Source organism: Panthera leo, chromosome C1 (genome assembly GCF_018350215.1).
Source record: "Panthera leo isolate Ple1 chromosome C1, P.leo_Ple1_pat1.1, whole genome shotgun sequence".
NCBI lineage: Eukaryota > Metazoa > Chordata > Mammalia > Carnivora > Felidae > Panthera > Panthera leo.
In genome coordinates, this window is record NC_056686.1 from 123,900,834 (window position 1) to 123,920,362 (window position 19,529).

The following is a 19,529-nucleotide window of genomic DNA, read 5'->3' on the forward strand; positions in this document are numbered from 1 at the left end:
ACTTTATCGATACCAGGTTATAGCTCTAAAAAACATATCTAACAAATATCACACAGTTATATAAAATTAACTTGTATGTCTGTTAGCAGCAAGCAGACTCAAAAAATATTTTCTTTTGTTGTATCCTACAAGAAGTTTTTCCATGCACCAAAATAGACTGTCTGTTACTATAAGCACAGATCTGTTCTTAAGCAGGGAAACTGATATAAAGCACAGAACAAATGAAATTATTAGGCACTTTGCCTAAGAACTACAGTCCCTCAGAGAAGACAAATTTCAAGGTTATTAGGATTTGTTACAAGATGAGTGAAGAAAGGGCAGAACAGCCTAGTACAGAGACCAATGATGATACATTTGGATGAGATTGGACAAGAAAGCCACAGGGTTAGCAAATATTTACCCACCATCTCTGTATACAGAGAGAGTACTCTCCTCCACCCATGCTGCCAAGAGATAAGAAATAAAGGACTTCAGGGGCTTACTGACCCTGGGGAGAAAAAGCTAATTACATTAAACAATTCTGGCACTATGGGAGGCATCATGTGATTCAGTACTAGCATATTTATTCCAGATAACAGGAGCCGTAGGAATTTAGGAAAAGCAACCACAGATTCCATAAGAGCACCTATGCAGAGCATGACCACATAGAAAATAACATCATAACCATTTTGATCAGCCTCAATTCCCAAGAGGCCCCAGGGACCAAGTATCTTGAAAATATGCCTTTTATGATATTAACTTTTTTTTTTTCCAAATTACCTATACCAATGTTCTCCCATAACTTTCTTTATCAAGAATCAGAGCCCACCAGGAAGAACAAAAAACTAAACATGAGAGGCCTATAGAATAGCATTCTTAAAATATCCTCCTTTCATATGAAGAGAAGCAGACATTTTAAGCAGCTGTATTCAACTTTTTAATTACAGGAAAACTCACTCTTTAAGCAGGCAAGGGTGAGAGAATTTGGGTTCTAGTTTCCACAATGTAAGTTTGCTGTGTGGCCTTGGACAAATTAATTTCCTGACCTTGACAAAGTGTCATGATTTGAGCAGGTCCTTGACTTAAGCACAACTTTTGGCACTATTGCTTTACTTTCATTAAAGGTATAAAATTCTCTAACGACCCTCTGGTGATTTTTGCTTCCAAAGGTGATTTTGACATCAAGTGTAAGAAGAAACAGTTTACCAACTCCCAGACTCTGTGATCAACACCCAAGCTATCAGGCCTGCTATAAGTTAAAGGCATGGATTTCACTCACCTCCATAGACTTCTGTGTTGTTCCTCGAGCTGAGTTAGAAGATGCTCAATGTATTTATTGGAGTCCATGTATTCCTGCACATGTAGACACACAAAGACAAATAAAGCCTCATTACAATAGTCACTGGAATTTGGATTATATTTCTCTTTGCAGAAAAGATTTTTGACAAAATAATCCCTGATCCCTCTCAGTTCTAGGAGTCAATGCATCTGTGACTTACATGCAGAGTTCCTCACAGATAAATATTTTCTCCATAAATTTGGATCATTCTATAAACAGAGAATTTGACTTCTACAAAGTTAGCATAAAAGCCCTCTTATTCACAGATGAAAGCTAAATTTCATGGTCATCTACACTGTGGTACACATATTTTACCATATAAAAATAAGTAAGCCAATGATGCTGCTGACCTTAGAAGAGTAAGAATAAAGTAGACAATACAGGTCTTGATTACACTGGTCTTATTATAATTACTTCCTAGTAAAAACACTACTTTAAAAAAAAATTTAGTATTTATTTATTTTTACTGTCTATTTATTTGAGGCAAGGGGCAGAGAGAGAGGGAGACCCTGAATCTGAAGCAGGCTCCAGGCTGCAGCTGTCAGGACAAAGCCCGATGTGGGGCTCAAACTCATGAATGGTGAGATCATGATCTGAGGCAAAGTCGGATGCTTAACTGACTGAGCCACCCAGGCACCCCAAAATATTTATTTATTTATTGAGAGTGAGAGAGAGAAAGACAGAGAGTGTGCGCACACGCATGAGTGGAGGAGGGACAGAGAGAATCCCAAGCAGGCTCCTCACTGTCAGTACAGAGCCCAATGTGGGGTTCAATCCCACAAACTGAGATCATGACCTGAGCCAAAATCAAGAGACAGATGCTTAACCAACTGAGCCATCCAGGTGCCCCTGAAAACACTACTTTTGAACTATATAGAATGCTTTATATATTCACTGAGCATACTGTTTGCAATGATGAAACATGTCCATTTCCCTTTATCTCTTTATATAAAAACATAGTCTAATTAGTTTGGGTTTTTCCCCCCTTTGGTCTCCTAGAAAAAAAAATCTACCTTCTAAGAAGATATGAAAACAAGGTATATATTTTTTCAATATGTCAATTTTTGTCAATCAAAATGTTTTCAAGAAACATTTCTGAAAAAATAATGAATTCCTTTACAACATGAGATTTATAGAAGTTTAAAGGTTATTAAAATGATTTTTTAATTAGTGATTTCTGAGTATGAGGTTCATATGCAATAGTTTCATTTGTCATCTATCAAGCAAAGCACAATGTGTAAAATTTCTGATGATTGATTTCATCCTGAACCTGATACTTCTTATACTTTTCTTTGAACATCTAGCCTGCAATCCTCTGTGTTTATAGTATATCTATACTATGGAAGAGTATGCAATGATTTCTGTGTTAAGGTACCCATGAAAGTTACTGTTTTGTTTCTTATGGATTTGAGATAAAATGAGAACTTTGATTAATAATGATTCTTTCTGAAATAGATTTGTTTTGATTAAGTGCTATGTATAATCTATTGCTCCTATAAGAATATGCATTATAATGAGGGAGGGTAGAAACTACACAGTAAGAAGGGAGCTGATATTATGAAAAAAGTCCTTTCCTGAGTTTCTGGACCTAGATCTGCTCGTGTAGCCCTTTTTACCTTTCTACAATATTTCAGTTAGACTAGATAGCACACCACATCCTTTCTTAGCTAAAACTGCTAATTCTCTAACAGTATAACTTTATTTCAGATGATTAGCTAAATAATATTCTTTTCCAGGTTAATAATTTAAACAAGAGCATTGAGCATATTAAATCCAAAGCAGAAATCTGTTAATGAAGAAAGTTTTAACAGTTTGTAGATATGGTATTATGTATCCTGATCAAGATTTAAAGATTTAGAACACTCAGTTACCAAAGACATTAATTTTCAAATACACCCATGAAATAAATTTTAAACAGGTTCCAGTTAGAAACAAATACATAAATCTCAAAGTCATTCATTCATTCTTTAACTCAATTGTTTTTTTTTTTTCAAAATCTATTATTCTCCAAATGCTATTCTAAGTTTGGTTCATAGAGTAATAACCAAGAGGGAGAAAGTTCATGAAGGAAACACACCAGTGATGAGAGAATTTAAATGGGGAAGGGCACCTCCCTGGTATAAGGTGGTTGGAAAGAGATCCAAACAAATGATATTTGAGCTAAGACCTGGAAGAGAAGAAGGAGGTAGGCATATAGAGAAAAGAGAGAGGAGTGAAAGGAAACAGCATATGCAAACATCCCCAATATGTGATGCTAAAGGAACAGAAAGGAAGGCAGTGGGGCTGGAAACAGAGTGACTATGGTGTGGAGTCTAAAATACAGTTAGCAAGCTAAGCGGGGCCAAAGCATGAGCAAGCAAGCTCTGGAAAACGGTTTGCGCTAAAACCCATGGATTTGTTATTTTGTTCACTCTTCTTAGCTCAAGCAAGAGGATAAAGCTGAAAGGTATGTGATTATAGATAGGATCTTTCAATCAAGAGTTAGGTTCAAATCCTAGTTTTGGTACTTACCTAGCTATGTTCCATAGGTCAAATTATTTAATCTCTCCAAGCTTTATTTCCATCATCTTCAGAGAGAGAGAACTCATAGTCAATTTACAGAGGTGTTCTAAGAATTTAATAGTTTAAGTATGCATATATTATAGTGTCTGCCAAGAGGTAAGCATAGGCTTTTTCATAATACCACTCACCTCTTCTCAAAGGCAAATCACTTCACAATGTGAAGGTAATATCCATTTTCTCTTATCTTACCCAACATCAAATTTTTGAGTGTATGCTTCTTCAATTACAGTTGCTGAATATTAGAATAGGATGTTAGACAGAGATGAATAGTAATAATACAGATTTTCAACCATTAAATGTAGGGGCCGCTGAATTGGGATTTACAAGCTATTTCAAGTAATGATATGGGCTGTTTCAATTTAAAGTAGCTTCACCTGGGGTGCCTGGGTGGCTCAGACATTTGAGCATCCAACTCCTGATTTTGCCTCAGGTCATGATTTCAGGGTCATGGTATCAAGCCCACACTCAGCACAGAGCCTGCTTAAAATTGATTCTCTCTCTCTCTCTCTCTCTCTCTCTCTCTCCCTCCTCCTCCCCCTCCCTCCCTCTCTCTCTCCCCTCCCTCTCTCCCTCCCTCCCTCTCTCTCTCTCCCTCCCTCCCTCGCTCCCTCTCTCTCCCTCCCTCCCTCTCTCTCTCCCTCCCTCTGTCCCTTCCTCCCTCTCTCCCCCTCCCTCCCTGTCTCCCCCTTCCTCTCTCTCCCCCTCCCTCTATCTCTCCCTCCCTCCCTCTCTCTCCCTCTCTCCCTCCCTCTCTCCCTCGCTCCCTCTCTCCTCCTCTCTCTCCACCTCCCTCCCTCTCTCTCCCTCCCTCTATCTCCCCCTCCCTCTCTCCCTCCCTCTCTCCCTCCCTCTCTCCCTCTCTCTCTCCCTCTCTCCCTCCCTCTCTCCCTCTCTCCCTCCCTCTCTCCCTCTCTCCCTCCCTCTCTCCCTCTCTCCCTCCCTCTCTCCCTCCCTCTCTCCCTCCCTCTCTCCTCCTCTCTCTCCACCTCCCTCCCTCTCTCTCCCTCCATCTCCCCCTCCCTCTCTCTCTCCCTCTCTCCCTCCCTCTCTCCCTCTCTCCCTCCCTCTCTCCCTCTCTCCCTCCCTCCCTCCCTCTCTCTCTCTCTCCCTCTCTCCCCCCCCCTCTCCCCACCTACTCCGCTCTCACTCTCTAAAATAAAAAAGTAGCTTCACCCGCAAATAGACGGCCAATAGACACGTGAAAAGATGCTCAACATCACTAATCATCAGCGAAATGCAAATAAAAGTTACAATGCAATATCACTTCACACCTGTCAGAATGGCTGAAATTAAAAACACAAGAAACAACTGTTGGCAAGGGTGTGGAGAATAAAGGAATCCTCTTGCACTGTTGGCGGGAATGCAAACTGTGCACCCACTATGGAAAAGAGTATGGAGGTTCCTCAAAACATTAACAATAGAACTACCTACCACAGGATCCAGTAATGCCACTACGGGGTACTTACTCAAAGAATGCAAAAACATGAATCTGAAAAGATATATGCATCCCTATTCACATGCAATATTATTTACAATAGCCAAGATATAGAAGCAGCCTAAGTGTTCACGGATGGATGAATGGATAAAGAAGATACAGACAGGCACACACTAGAATATCACTCAGCCATAAAAAAAAAAAAAAAAGAAAAGAAAAGAAAAGAAAACTTGCCATTTGCAACAGCATAGATGGATCTAAAGGGTACAATACTAAGCAAAATAAGTCAGTAAGAGAAAGACAAATACCATATGATTTCATTCATATGTGGAACTTAAGAAACAAAACAGATAAACAAAGAAAAAGAGAGACAAACCAGAAAACTCTTAAGTACAGAGAGCAAACAATGCTTACCAGAGGGGAGCTGGGTGGGAGAGAGGTGAAAGGGATTAAAGAGTACACTTACATGATCAGCATGAGGTGTTGTAAGGAAGTGCTGAATCACTAGATTCCACACCCGGAAGTAATATACCACTGTATGTTAACGAAACTGAAATTAAAATTTAAACAGCATGTAGAAACTTTTAAAACAAAAAAAAAAAAAATATTAAGAATAATATAAAGATTCCCACTCTCTAACTGCTCCATGATAGCGAGACAATTTAGGTGGGAGCTCTCCACAGTGTCTGGGTAGGATACCCCTGGATCCAGCCAGGAGAACATTAGTTGCGTGAATACTAGAGTGTGCTATTGCTAAGGTGCAATGAAGAAGCTGAATCTAGTTCAGCAGATAGCGGTTATCACCAGGAAAATTCAACTCATGCAAAGGTTTCCTGACCTATTATTTTTTCTTAACCAAAACTTACACAAAACTTCACTGCGTCAGGCATTGGGCTAAGTACTTTTGCAGTATTTTCTCATTTAAACTCAATATCCCCAAAGGTAGATACTATTATTATCCCCATTTTGAAAATGACGTAATAGACTTTCCAGGGTCATACAGCAAGGAAGTGGCAGAACCGGGATTTAAGTCCTGATATGAGTCCAGTACAGAACCACTCTGTATGTTCTTCCTAAACCCACCCTGCTGGCTGACTCATCCCCATTATGTTTGTATATGCTATTCCTTTTGCGTAGAACACTTAACCAAAATATCAATAGTGGCAACAGTAATAAAATTTATTATTAAAATTAAACAAATAAAGTACTTTCACCCATTTTTCCATTAAACTAACTACAGCAATAACTATCAAGTCCTAACCCACGTGATAATGGGAAACTAGAATTATGACTTTTCCCTCCTTTTGAGCTTTATTTTTCTCCATAGCGCTTTCCCTCTAACATCCAATATATTTTACTTGAGTACTTTTTGGTATTGCCTATACCACACTCGTCTCTCTTCTCAAACACACACACACACACCTAACTGAAATTAATTGAGAAAAAAAAAATATGATGCTTATGTGTACCTTCTGTTAATTTCTTCCCTGGCTGAAACAACTTGGGCAACATTCTCATACATTTATCATTTCTGTCCCCTGAATTGAAGAAATTGGTTAACTAATAAGAAATCCCTATCATTTTATAAGAATAAAAGAGGGTTCCAATGGGAACCACTTTTATCCATCCATTTGGATATTAACTCCAAGGAAACAATTGCTGGTGAGGGCAGATTGGTTTACAGTGAGCTACAGTCATTATGAAGTGCAACGTAGCTACTATACCTAGAGCAAGAGCTTGGGTATCAAGCACATTCTGGATGTTACTAAACAGGGTCTCCACTATTTCAAAGTATCTAAGGCACAGGCAGAAAGAAAGGGCATGACAAGATTCCATCTCACTAAAACAGCTCCCCAGATTGCCTGAAAGACACTGGATATTTGGGAGAGCTTAGAGAAAAATTTTCTATACATTCAGATGGACAGAAAGGAGAATGGGCACTGTCCATAGAGTATCTGGATGGATCACTCCAGAATAAGCACACTGAAAACATACAACATAAAACCCATGACAAAGCACATCACCCTCAGTCACAGGACAGCATGTCACTCTGAAAATGATTAAGAAAAACATGAAAAGCATTTTAGAAAGAACCTTAACATGTTCAGTAGTATCCAGAAAGAGTGGCACTGTCTGAAACATGCGCAGAAAGCTTTAAGGAAAGAAAAAGGTGCAGAGATGAAAAGACAGCCAAATTAATTTTGTAAAAATGGGTAAGCTGAAACAATAAAATGAAATAAAAAGGGAGGTGGGTGAGCTAAGAATTTCAAGGAAATATCAACCACCATTGCAAAATTGAAACCTGTTGATCCTACACTGGGATTTTTATGATGGGGTGATTCTCCCCATCATGGAATGATGCCTTAGTGAAGAGGGGCCAGTGGGTGTTGGTGTAACGGCACTGAACTGGTCACACAAATGAAGTCTACTCCTCAAGTATCTCATCTAGAAACCATCTAGATCAGGTCCTTAAATACTCTTCTGCACCTTCTATGGTAGGATTCACTTAGTGTGTCTACCATCCAGTTAGTGAAGACTGAAACTACTATAACCTAGAAAAATACATAAGCACATATCCCCATTATCCTTGGTGTCAGAGTTCACGGTCCACAACACAGTTTACCTGTGAAGACTGTCAGTGTCTCAGGCATTGCTTTGGCCAGCATTTACTTCTTATGTCCTCACCACAAAGACTTGATCCAAAGTAATGCTATTAACTTGATAAACATTCTAATCTACTCATTTTCCTTATGAAAAAACCCACATCAGGTACAAGAGTAGAACTGATGATGAAATCACATACACAGTCCTGTGGAGGACAAACCAAATCTAAATAAATTAAGTAAAAGATAAAGATGAAAAAAGAGACACAATGGGTATTAGGTCAGAAAACAGGTTTATCTAACAATTATGGCTTTTGAGTATTTTACAAGATTTGGAATGGAAACAATGATCTAAGAGATAATTAAATATTTCAGAATATAGAGGAAAAAAGAAGACTTGAATACACACATCAAAAGGGCTCATTACATCACATTCCAGGCAGAAATTATGGGAAAACTATCCACACATCCACTTGCATAAGAGTAAAAGAAAAATAGTGGATGGGGCATCCAAACTGACAAAGGGGTTTCCTACCAAGGATTTCAGGTAGGCTGTTCATAGTTTCCAGCCATCCCTGATGTCCACTGAAATAAGGTACACAGACATTGAGTTTTATTCCATAGATATCACCAATCAAGTAGCTATTCTATAACAAAGCAACAGAAAGATATTTTTAACTATTCATGAACTCAGAAAGTAAAGCACCGAATTTAATTGAAAACATGTGTGTATATGTACCTTGAACTTACTTTAGGGTGTGTGTATATGTACGTATATACCAAATGTCCAAGAGATGAAAATGTACCTAATACATATACATATGCATGCATGTGCATGTGTGTATATACACATGCATTCTAAACCTGAGTGATGCATAAAGGATTTATAATATAAAGCAAAAATTCAAAAGAATTTAAATGGATTTTATGTCCAAAAATGTAAATATAAAATTAAACAAAGTCCCTGAAGAAAAATGTAAAGTATACATTATATATCTTTGTCATGGACAGAGGAGGGGAACAAGAAAGAGGAAAGCAAGATCACAGAAAAGTCTCTGTACATAGGAACAAATTCTTGTTCTATACTTGACTTGATAATCATAAAAAATTAAGTACAAGGGTATATTTTGTCTACATGTTTAACAATTGGGGGAAGCAATTTGATAATAGATCATGCAAATTAAAATGTACATGTACCTTCGACCCAAAAACTATGTGTCTAGAAAACACCCTGAGTAAATAAATTAAAACAAATGATGTTCAGATATTATTTATGACAGCATGGAAAAACTGGGTATAGCCTAGCTTCCAAAATTGCGGGAATTATTAAGAAAAAAGCACACTTTGGCCATTTTAAGAATTATATAATTTCTTAAATTTGTAAAGAATATATAATAAAATGGAAAACACTATAATATTAGGAGAGACATAGGATTTAAAACAATACAATCCTTTTTTAATCACAATTTTGAAAATATACACAAAATATTAAAAGAGAATAAAACATGGTATATGGTAGTACCATAGGTTAAATTTCTTCTGTATACTTCTCTTTCTAGTTTAATATATGTTCAATATACAAATTTAAAAAGTGATTTTTTAAAGGAAAATACAGCCCCAGAAAATAACATCCACAAAGATTTTATAATTAAATTTTAGAAAGTGAGATCTAAAATATCACAATGCAGTAGTTTATGTTCTAAAGCTAAGCTGGTGTTTGAAACAATAGTCCTTCTTTTTTTATTACTTGCCCTTGTCAGTGTTCTGCTAAAAGCATTTCACCCAAGTTACGATTAGAGAGGAACACTAAGTTACACCATGATATATTTGTATAATATGCTTAAAAGTTTAACAAAGGTACAGCACTAAAAAGACATCTGCTTCTTGGCTAAAACTTATGCAAATTAGATTCATTTTGGAGATGTATTTCAGGAAATTTGCCTTTCATTTCTTTAATGCACATGTTTCAAGGCAATTAGTATGAAACATTTAAAGCGATTAGAGGTTTATAGATACACCTAACATTGCATATCTGTGTAGCATAAGCCCATTTAATGTGAACCTCCTACTGTCTGATCTAGGTCAGTTCTGAGCAAGACCCATTATAAATGAATTCTAATGACGGGAGGATCTGATGTATCATTAGTTTTAAGTGGAGTTTAAAATATAATACTAAAATCAAAGCTTGCAGAGATCCCAAATCCATCCACATAATCTTGATGTTATAATCAGTGTAAGTTACAGCAGAATTTGTAAAAACTGTGTCAGCACTCTTGTACGGTTCCCAATTCACCTTTGGGCAAAGAAACACACACCAGGAGGCCAGCTGTTCAAATCACCGCAACTAACATTAAATACAGGGATTTCCATAATTAGAAAATGACTAACAACTGTAATAAATGATGTTGCCCTCAAAAATTATTTGTTACCTTAATGAAAAGTTGCACCTGCGCAGTGATTGTAAAAAGCTCAAACATACCAACTTTGGGAATTACACAGCACTAGACAGAAAGTGGCCTCATATTTGACTGGCATCTGTGCCAACATAAATTCTTCCAATGAGATACAAATCAATTCAGGAATACCAGCTCTAACAAATTGATCTAACTGCCATTATCTCTCCATCAGCCATCTCTTACTCTTCCTTTTTCACTCTTCAAACAACTCAACCTTGCTTCCACTCACACTGCAAACTCTTCTGTGGAATTGTTCTGTTAGAGCCACAAGTGACCTCCACAGGTGTAATCACAGGTTCCTTATAATTAGTTCCTGCAGCACTTGACATTTTCAACCATACTCTGTGCCTTCTTGGTGTTCTGTGAAGGGGTTTCTGGTCTCCTGCTACTGCTCTGAGATCTTGGACTTTTTCCTTCCTTCTTCCAGCCCTTTATGTATCAAGAGTAGGGTTCCACCCTAAAGCCTTCTTTCACTTTCTACTGGCAAATTCAGTAGAGTACCTGGGTTTTCAAAATCACTAAAAATCCAGAAGTTCCCAAATATTTACTTCCATGCTAGGTCACTCTTTCGAAGTCCAATCCTCTGTATCCTGCTATTTACCAAAACAGGTTCCTTTGGATGTATACCACTCTTCAGAGCACATCTTACTTCATTTTTATATCCTCCAATACTTAGCAGAGAAGTTGGAACATTCCAAGTACTTGAAAGTGTGTTAAATAAATGAAAGCATCAATTTATTTATTCAGTTTCATAACAAGAGAATCTGAAATTATAAAACTATCACTCTGGTCTTCCAGAACTGCTTTTTTTTTTTTAATTGAAAAGGTTATAACAGTCTTATAGGCATTCAGGCATTAAAACAGGCATTCAGCAGTTTTTCCAAAATTACTGTATGCTCACTTTTTTCCATTATTACAAATCAGAAATGGCTTCTCAAAGATAACCTAATGACAATTTTGCAAGAAATCAGGTTTTTCTGATCTCCTAATCCTGAAGTAGATCTACGGACATTAGTTATCTATGCCATGGAAGTCATATGAGCTCGTAAGGATCAATACAATGCAAAAGTGATAACCAAAGTTTGCTATCAAATGGAGGGATAATTGATAGCATGATGAATAGAAAACCCTACAGAATACAAACATCTCATAACCTCTGCCATGTATGAACATTTCATTATTATCCATTAATAGCAACATCATAGATACATATAGAAACCAGAGCCATTGAAAAGTTTTATTGCCTGCTATTTTTGTATCAAGGCAATGTAAGCAATACAAATCAAATTATTAGTACAGCTTAGCAGTACAATACATCTCAATTTGTTGGAGACTACCAACTTGTCCCCCGTTATACACATTCTGTTATTTCTTTTAAAGACAGCTTCCAGTTGGACACACGGCTTCTAAGCTAGAGATTCAATTTCCATCAAAGTCAATGCGAAGATGTAACTGAATGCAAGCCAAAAAGACATGAGCAAAAATGGTCCATGCAATATCCAAACAATCTCCAACCCAAAGACAAGGTACTTGCCAATTATACATTCACCCCCCAGCTGGGAATGCTAACAACCTTGGGCCCAGAGACAGAAGGTTTATGTTGCTGATGGCAAGACTGACTGATCTTAAAGTAGCTGTCCACCCACCCTTAACTTTCCCTTTGGCCTCATACATGAAAAAGAATGAAGTTTCTGGTTTATTTAAAACTATTTATTTTGGGTCTCTATGTTACAACAGCTTGGCCTATACTGTAAGCAACAGTGTAAATATTAGTCAATAGTTTTGAAATTAATATAGCAAACACACAACATTAAATACTAAGCGGCTAACTTTACATCTCTGTATTGATTTATGGATACAGGTTTGGAGTCACAGATTTCTGAAGCACTTTGAGCACTTTGGCATCCTTCTATCTGATCCTTCCAACAGTCTTGTGTCATGCTCACCATTTCAATGTACAAAACAGAGGCTCAGATTGGGGTTAAATGATTTCCTTGGGGTCCAACAGTGACAGATTTCAAACAATTGCTCAATCTAGTACATTTTTCACTGCACCAGGCCAAACTGAAGCAGAGCACGTCCTTCCCACAGCCAACTGCTCTCAAGGTAGATTCCATGTTGGTAAGACCAAAAATGGAAGCAGAATGACTTCATTGTCCCCTTCATTTAGGGAGATGTGGCTATATGCAATGCTGGAAAACAAGGTCAGAAATAAACCTCCAAATTCAGGATAATTATATAATCTTCCTAAATTTGGCTTTGGTTTTGCTTTGATTTGCCTGACCGGGTTGAACAAGGCCAAGGGAAGAAATTCGGTTGTCATCTCATGTTTGGCATTCTCTTCTCATAAATGGAATAAATCCAAACACACACCTTTTAATTTTTATCAAAATTGATAAAGATGCTATTACTGATAACTATGTATTCTTTGAGGAAAAACATAAGAATTATACTTGGTTTTAGGTGGGGAAAAAAGATGTGATTATTGTATTTCTAAGCTATGTATGCTATTAACAGCAGTTTGGGAAATCAGTATGTATAGGTTAAATGAAGGAATTCACTTAGGTGGTAAAAATAACTCAACTTATATTTAGGTGCATCCCCACATGTTGAAGGTGAAATGAGAAATAATTCTCCCTCTCCTAAAGTTCTGCAAGTCAGTAACATATCATTAGTCAACACGGCAGTCAATGGTGTACATACACACACACACACACACACACACACACACACACACACACGAAAACAAATATTTAAGTGACATAGCAGAGTCTTCATTTCAACTTTGATTATTGCTTTGATGGAAAGACACTGATAGAACTTTGAATAAGTGGACATGCTCAGTTAGGTAGGTCACTAGCTATTGTGGGTAGAAGAGTTCAGCCACAGAAAGTTTAAGGACTACTCCAAATCTGGTAACACATCAAAACACAGAATTGACTGATGAATCCATTTCATCATTATATTGTACTTTTCTCATGTTTTTTTCCACTCAAGTATTGGATCACACAGTGCCATTCCACTCATTACAGCATAACAGAGCCCCCTCAGTCTACTATCAGTGCCCTTCAAAATCTGGACAGTTGTGCTCTAATTTTATCTCCTATTACTCCTCCAAAGTTGCCCTGGGACACTGAAAAAGTCAAACTCCTTGCTTTTACTAAAAAGGTCAAGATATACACTATAATGTCAACACCTAGTATAGGACTTGGAAATATGTGCCCAGAGGTACACTGGCACCAATGTCATCTCTCCCCCCAGTGAGAGCTTTAGGGCATTTTAAGAGACTTGTGCACTTGAAGCATCACCTGGGGGATCACAACACATTTGTTTACTCAGCCATGGTTCTCCTTTGTTCACTTGAATCATCTAAATCACCTGGGCTGATTAAAACAGATTGTTGGGCTCAACCCCAAAGATTCTGATTTGGTGGGTTTGGGATGGGGCTGGAGAATCCATAGCCCCAACAAGCTCCCAGGTGATTCTGATGCTATTAGTCTAGAGACGACTTTTTAAGAATCATTGCCTTACTGTTACAGGCAATAGTTTATTGCTTAGCTCTATTACCATTCACTGTTCTCTTTAAAAAAATAATGATATCAGTGTAAATAATGCCTAATTCAATAAGCAACAAATATTTTTTAGTGTGAATTTATGTTCAGCACTCTTCCAGGTCAGGGAATGAATCCATAAACAATATAGACAAAAGTCTCCACCTTCATGAAATTTACATTTTTGTGGAGAAAACAGACAAAACAATTCAATTCAGTTAAGTTTTATTTAGAAAAATTAAAGAGAGTAGAAGGAAAAGAGGAGTTGAAGTAGAAGACTCAGGTGAATATAGACTGATAAAGGAGGAGACAACACTTGAGCAAAGGCCTCAAGGAAATGAGGAAACTAACCCCAGACAGCTATCTTGGGAGACTCATCATAGGCTGAGAGAAGAACAAATACAAAGACCTTGAGACAGAAGTGTGCTGGCAAGTTCCAGGAATAGCACAAACATGGGATACGGAGAAGAGACAGATCCTAAGGGTCTAACTATCCTGGTAAGAACTTTACTTTTGCTCTCAATGAAGTAAGGAACAATCTCAGGGGGATTTTACCTGAGGAGGCAAACCATCTCACTGAAGTTTGAAAACGATCCCTCTGCTACTGTTAAAGGCAAAAATGGGAGTGTATGTATACAACAGGAGCAGAACCAAGGGGACCAGCTGGAGGCTACTGGCAGGAGAGGATAATCACTTGGACTAGGACATCACAAGGAGAGTCATCAACTGTTGCATTCATATGTATTTTTGAAGATCAAGGTGACAGAATTTACTACCAGGTTAAATGTAAGAATAAGGAAAGAGTAAATAATCAAAGATAATATTTGGGTTTTGGCCTAAGCAATTGAATAATGTTCCATCTCCTAAGACTATGGAAAGAGCATGTTTGTATAAAGTTGTTGAATAAATTGTTCTCCTGTGGGCAATTAGGTTTGAGAAGTCTACTGCATATGGAAGAGGGAATGTTGATGCGGACATTTGTCTTCAGATTAAAGGTCTAGGTGCCAGAAATTTGGGATTCCATAGTGAGTATGAATAGTATTTGAAACTATGGGACTGAGGTGAGATCACCTGATGAAGGAACAACACTGAAGAAAATGGGATCCAGTAATGGAAGTTTGGGAGGTGGAGAATAAGCCAATAAATTAAGGAGAAGCCAGTAAGAGAGGAACAAGAAACCAGTACTTCAGAATAGTGTTTCAGGAAGAATGGAATAGCAAATGCAATCAGTGTTAAAGTAAGGGGGCCCCCAAATTAACTATTGCAGTTTTCAATATGGGGGCTATTCGTGTCCCGGCAAAAGCACTTTTAGTGGAGTAGGTTTTCCAAAGTCCTCACTGGGGAAACTAAAGAGAAAAATTGGGCCAGGGGAAGACAGAAACTATGAGCAAAGTTTTCTAGAAAATATTAGGTGGTTGTTAAAGTTCAGTGTTCCTGAGAGGCTACAGAGGCTCTGGGGAAAATGGTAGATCCCAGGTCCCAGCCAAGAGATACAGATACTGTAAGTGTGCGAGTTAGGTGGGACCCAGATATCTAACTTTAAGAACTAGGGAGAAAGATGTTGCCAGTTATCCCTGAGGCACCTTTGGAGAATGGTCTCCAAAATAGTGATCTTGGTCATTTCTGAGTAGCTCACAAAACAAAACCAACCCATCACCAGCCATCAACCAACAAATCAAACCTTCCCTGAACCACTCACATCACTTATTCTATTGAGGCAAGTTGGGGCCTTAAGTTTGTTGACACTCCTGTATCATTAGCAAATAAGACTGAAAGTAAAGATGTTTTAGAAAAAGAACAGGTGGAGATGCCTGGGTGGTTCTGTCAGTTAAGCATCAGACTCTTGGTTTAGGCTCAGGTGATGATCTCATGGGTTTGTGGGTTTCAACCTCACATCGGGCTCTGCGCTGGCAGAAAGGAGCTCACTTGGGATTCTCTCTCTCTCTCCCTCTCTCTCTCTCTCCCCCCCTCCACTTGTACTGTCCCTGTCTCTAAATAAATTAATTAAAAAAAAAAAACTTTCAAAAGAAAGAAAAAGAAAAGGAACAGGTGGTCCCACTCATGTCAGAGCCAGGAACTCTTGTAGGAAAATCTGGGCTGCCTATCCAAGGAAGATGTCCTTTGCCACACAAGAGGGTTATAAAAATATTTTTAAATGTTTCCATATTCATCTTCAGTAAGAGGCTTCCCTCAGGAGATGGGGTATTTCCTACTGGGTGAGGGGATTATTCATTTATACATTAACACATAAACCTTGTTTGCATTTTTATTTTCTGAGCCTGAAATATTCAAGGATTTGAGTATGTTGCCTGTTAAACTGCACTTCTCACTTGTGAGCACATAAATCACACTGGAGAAAAGAACATTGTTCCTGGAGCAAGGTATTTCAAATACTTCCCTTCCACTGCCTCTGGAAGGGAATGGGTGTTACTCAGAAGTAGATGTCATTTAATGTCTATTTTTCATTGTAAAAAATAAGAAAATGAAAGTAATGGAATGGATCTTAAATTTTCCTCACTTTCATGTGGCTGCAGTCTGTTGTTTTAATTATTTAAACATCCAGACTTGTTTTGGTGAAGAGAAACACTTACATTTTCCTGTTGCATTTTCTAAAACAAAAGGCAGCAGAACATATGAATTGCCACACTGACCACCATGTTCTCCTCTTTCCCCCGAATCTATTCTCCATATTAACATCAAATAATGTATATTGGGAGACCACGGGTGTCCCCCTGCCACACGCCACAGGAAATAACGGCTGGAAGCTCTGAGGAGATATGCTGTCCCCTCTCAGCTACCTTCTCAGATGCCATATTTTGCAAAGTATGTGTGTGTGCGTGCACACACATAGAATAAAGCTGTATTGTCAATGCAAAATGCACAAAAGTACTAACAGCAAAAAATTATGCAAAGTCAGATTTTCATGTGATTGACAAAAGCTATAAAACCACAGTAAAAAGCATTCCCAAGAAAACAACTAGTATGAAGAGCTGAACCAGAAAACCTTTAAGTTCACACCAAACTTTGAAAGAGTAAGTGGTTTCTCTTGGACAACAGTCTATGTGATTGATGTGAGCATAATATCTGTGGCCATCCCCCTCCCTGCACATACTAAAGGTCAAGTACAAGGGAAGTTCTAACTGAGGTTAAAAGAGAGATGTCCTCTATGGAGGGTTAATTTCATCCTGAGAGTCAGCGCCAGGAGCCTGGGGTAGGACTTGGGTTCTGTTGGAACATGAGGGTCTAAGAAAGAACAAACCACAGCTCGAATTCACTGGAGTCTGTGCCGCAGACACTGTGAGCCTGTTCAGTAGAACCTTCTCAGTCAGGGCTGTCAGTGTGGATGACCCCTAATGTAATATGGAGGGGAGTAGGCCATTTCTTCAGCTGTGGCAACCCCAGTGCTGAAAAGAAAACATTTGAACTTGCCCAACATCCTTCAGGAAGAGGCCAATTCCACAGAAACAGATTCAGCTCCTTGAGGGCCAGTTAAGTGATATTTCAATATGGTTGCCGATGCCAACATCAATAAGGGTGCAATGGGCATGGAGGTGGGGGGAGAGAGCAGAACACATCTGGCTGCCACTCTTCATATCTTTAAATATGACCAGAAAAATGCCAAGTGGGGACTAATAGGTAAGAGGGGAAGGCCCCTCTTTTGGCAATGGGCCCCTGTGTCCTATAAATAAAGAGATTCCATCAGTTGGCTGACTACCACTTTCATGGAGCAGCCCCTCTTTCCACTTTGTAGTCTTAGCTCTGCCAAGGCACATAGTGGAGAAGTTGACCAGTGGTTAAACATGCACCCTTCTGAGACTACAGAACAATTTTCTCCTTTGACTTTGCCTTGCGAGACACTGAGCCTACAGCTTCACTGAGTATCTGAAATGGCTTCCAGGAGAATCTTGCCTAGGAATCAGCTGCCAATCATACGAGGAAGATTTTAGCATAGTTTTGAAAGATGGAGAGAAAGGACTTATGAAGTTCAAGATACCCCAATAAAAAAATTCAGTAGCAAACTTTTTCATTTTTTTCTCAGAGACGGGATTAAGTACCATCTGTTTCCTGGTACCTTCCACTCTCAACGCGGTAGCTTATTTTATGTGGAGAAAAAAAAACCCTGAGATTATCCTCCACGGTGCACCAAATGTGGTATAAAATGATTACCACTCTTCTGATTAAAAAGTGTTTTTATTAGTGGTAACCCAAAGGGCTGATACAGCCTGAAGGAAACTGCACTGTTCTCTTGCTTGAAAGGTAATTAAAAAGCCATTTTGCCCTGACAGTGGAAACTCTCTGATTCAGGAGAAAAGAAGTTTCTTCTTTCTTGAAAGGCAAGACAAATTAAGTATGTGTTAGAATGTGGTGACACAAGTCTATAATGCTCCCACTTGGAAAATCTAAAGAGAAATATTGCTAACACATAGCAACTTTTAATTTAGAGCAAAACCTCATGCTCAGAGCCTCTATTTCTGTGTCAGTTCACCCTTGGAAGAGAAGCAGGGTGGTAACACACTGTGTTCTCTGGACCAGCATCATTAGCATCACCTGCAAACTTATTAAAAACATAAATTCTTGGGACTTTCCCTAGACCCGTGAATCAGAAATTCTCCAGGTAAGGCCCAGCAATATGTTTTCTTTTGGTTTTGTTTTAGTTTTTTTTAATGTTTTCATTTATTTATATTGAGAGAGAGAGCACGAGAGATGGAGAGGCAGAGAGAGAGAGAATCCCAAGCAGGCTCCCTGCTGTCAGTGCAGAGCTCAACAAGGGGCTTGCTAGAATCTACGAGCCACAACATCATGACCTGAGCCGAAATCAAGAGCCAGAGGCTCAAATGACTGAGCCACCCAGATGCAAGTATGTTTTTAGCAAGTCCCCTGAGGACTCTGATCCCACTCAACTTCGCAAACCACTGCTTAATCAACAGTTAATAAATTAATTACCCATCATCATTACATTCATTACCCACATGTTTCCCCCTCCCCAAATTTAAGGTTAACTGATTGCCCAAGTCTATAATTCATTTCTCTAGTTGCCCTGAGCATTGAGTAACAATGCAAGGTGTATTTTTAATGTATCTCATTTTTGAGTGTAGGGTGCTGGAGAATCATTAAGTGACTTACTTCATTGCATCTGGTGAAAAATCTAAGTTTAATTAAAATAACGTAAAACCAGCAATAGCCACACCGCCGTGAAGCCCACATTGCTACCAGTCGTGGAGGTGCCATTTTACAAAACAACATGAGATCAGTACCCGTGATAAATAAAATGGTAGCAGGTGCACCTGTGCTGTTATTTACAATTTTTTCTTCAAGTATTTCCTCTAAAACTGCAAAAGCCTGTAACTGAATGGACTGTACAATGTCTGGGACCTGAAGAGTCAGGGAAGTGCCTTGTACTGGAACAATCATCCAAGACAGGAAGTCCATTTTAAAAAATACATGTATGGGGTAGCCATGCAGAGAGTTCACTTACCAGTGGATAATAATTTAACTATCCTAATCCTTATTTTTGATGAAAATCAGCCACACTTAGACAAGGCAGATGTGCTAAATCAATTTAGGAAGGCAATTTACTGTGATGAGGTTGTTACTGAGTCAAAA

The 19,529-nt window shown here is 38.5% G+C and overlaps 1 protein-coding gene across 1 annotated transcript in view; it reads right to left on the bottom strand.

Moving 5' to 3' along the window:
* NCKAP5 (NCK associated protein 5) overlaps positions 1–19,529 on the bottom strand; it is a 729,314-nt gene that overhangs the window by 610,231 nt on the left and 99,554 nt on the right. Inside the window, exon 2 of the mRNA XM_042948658.1 lies at positions 1,259–1,332. Coding sequence (XP_042804592.1) covers positions 1,259–1,332 — 74 coding nt within the window. The remainder of the gene's footprint in view (positions 1–1,258; positions 1,333–19,529) is intronic.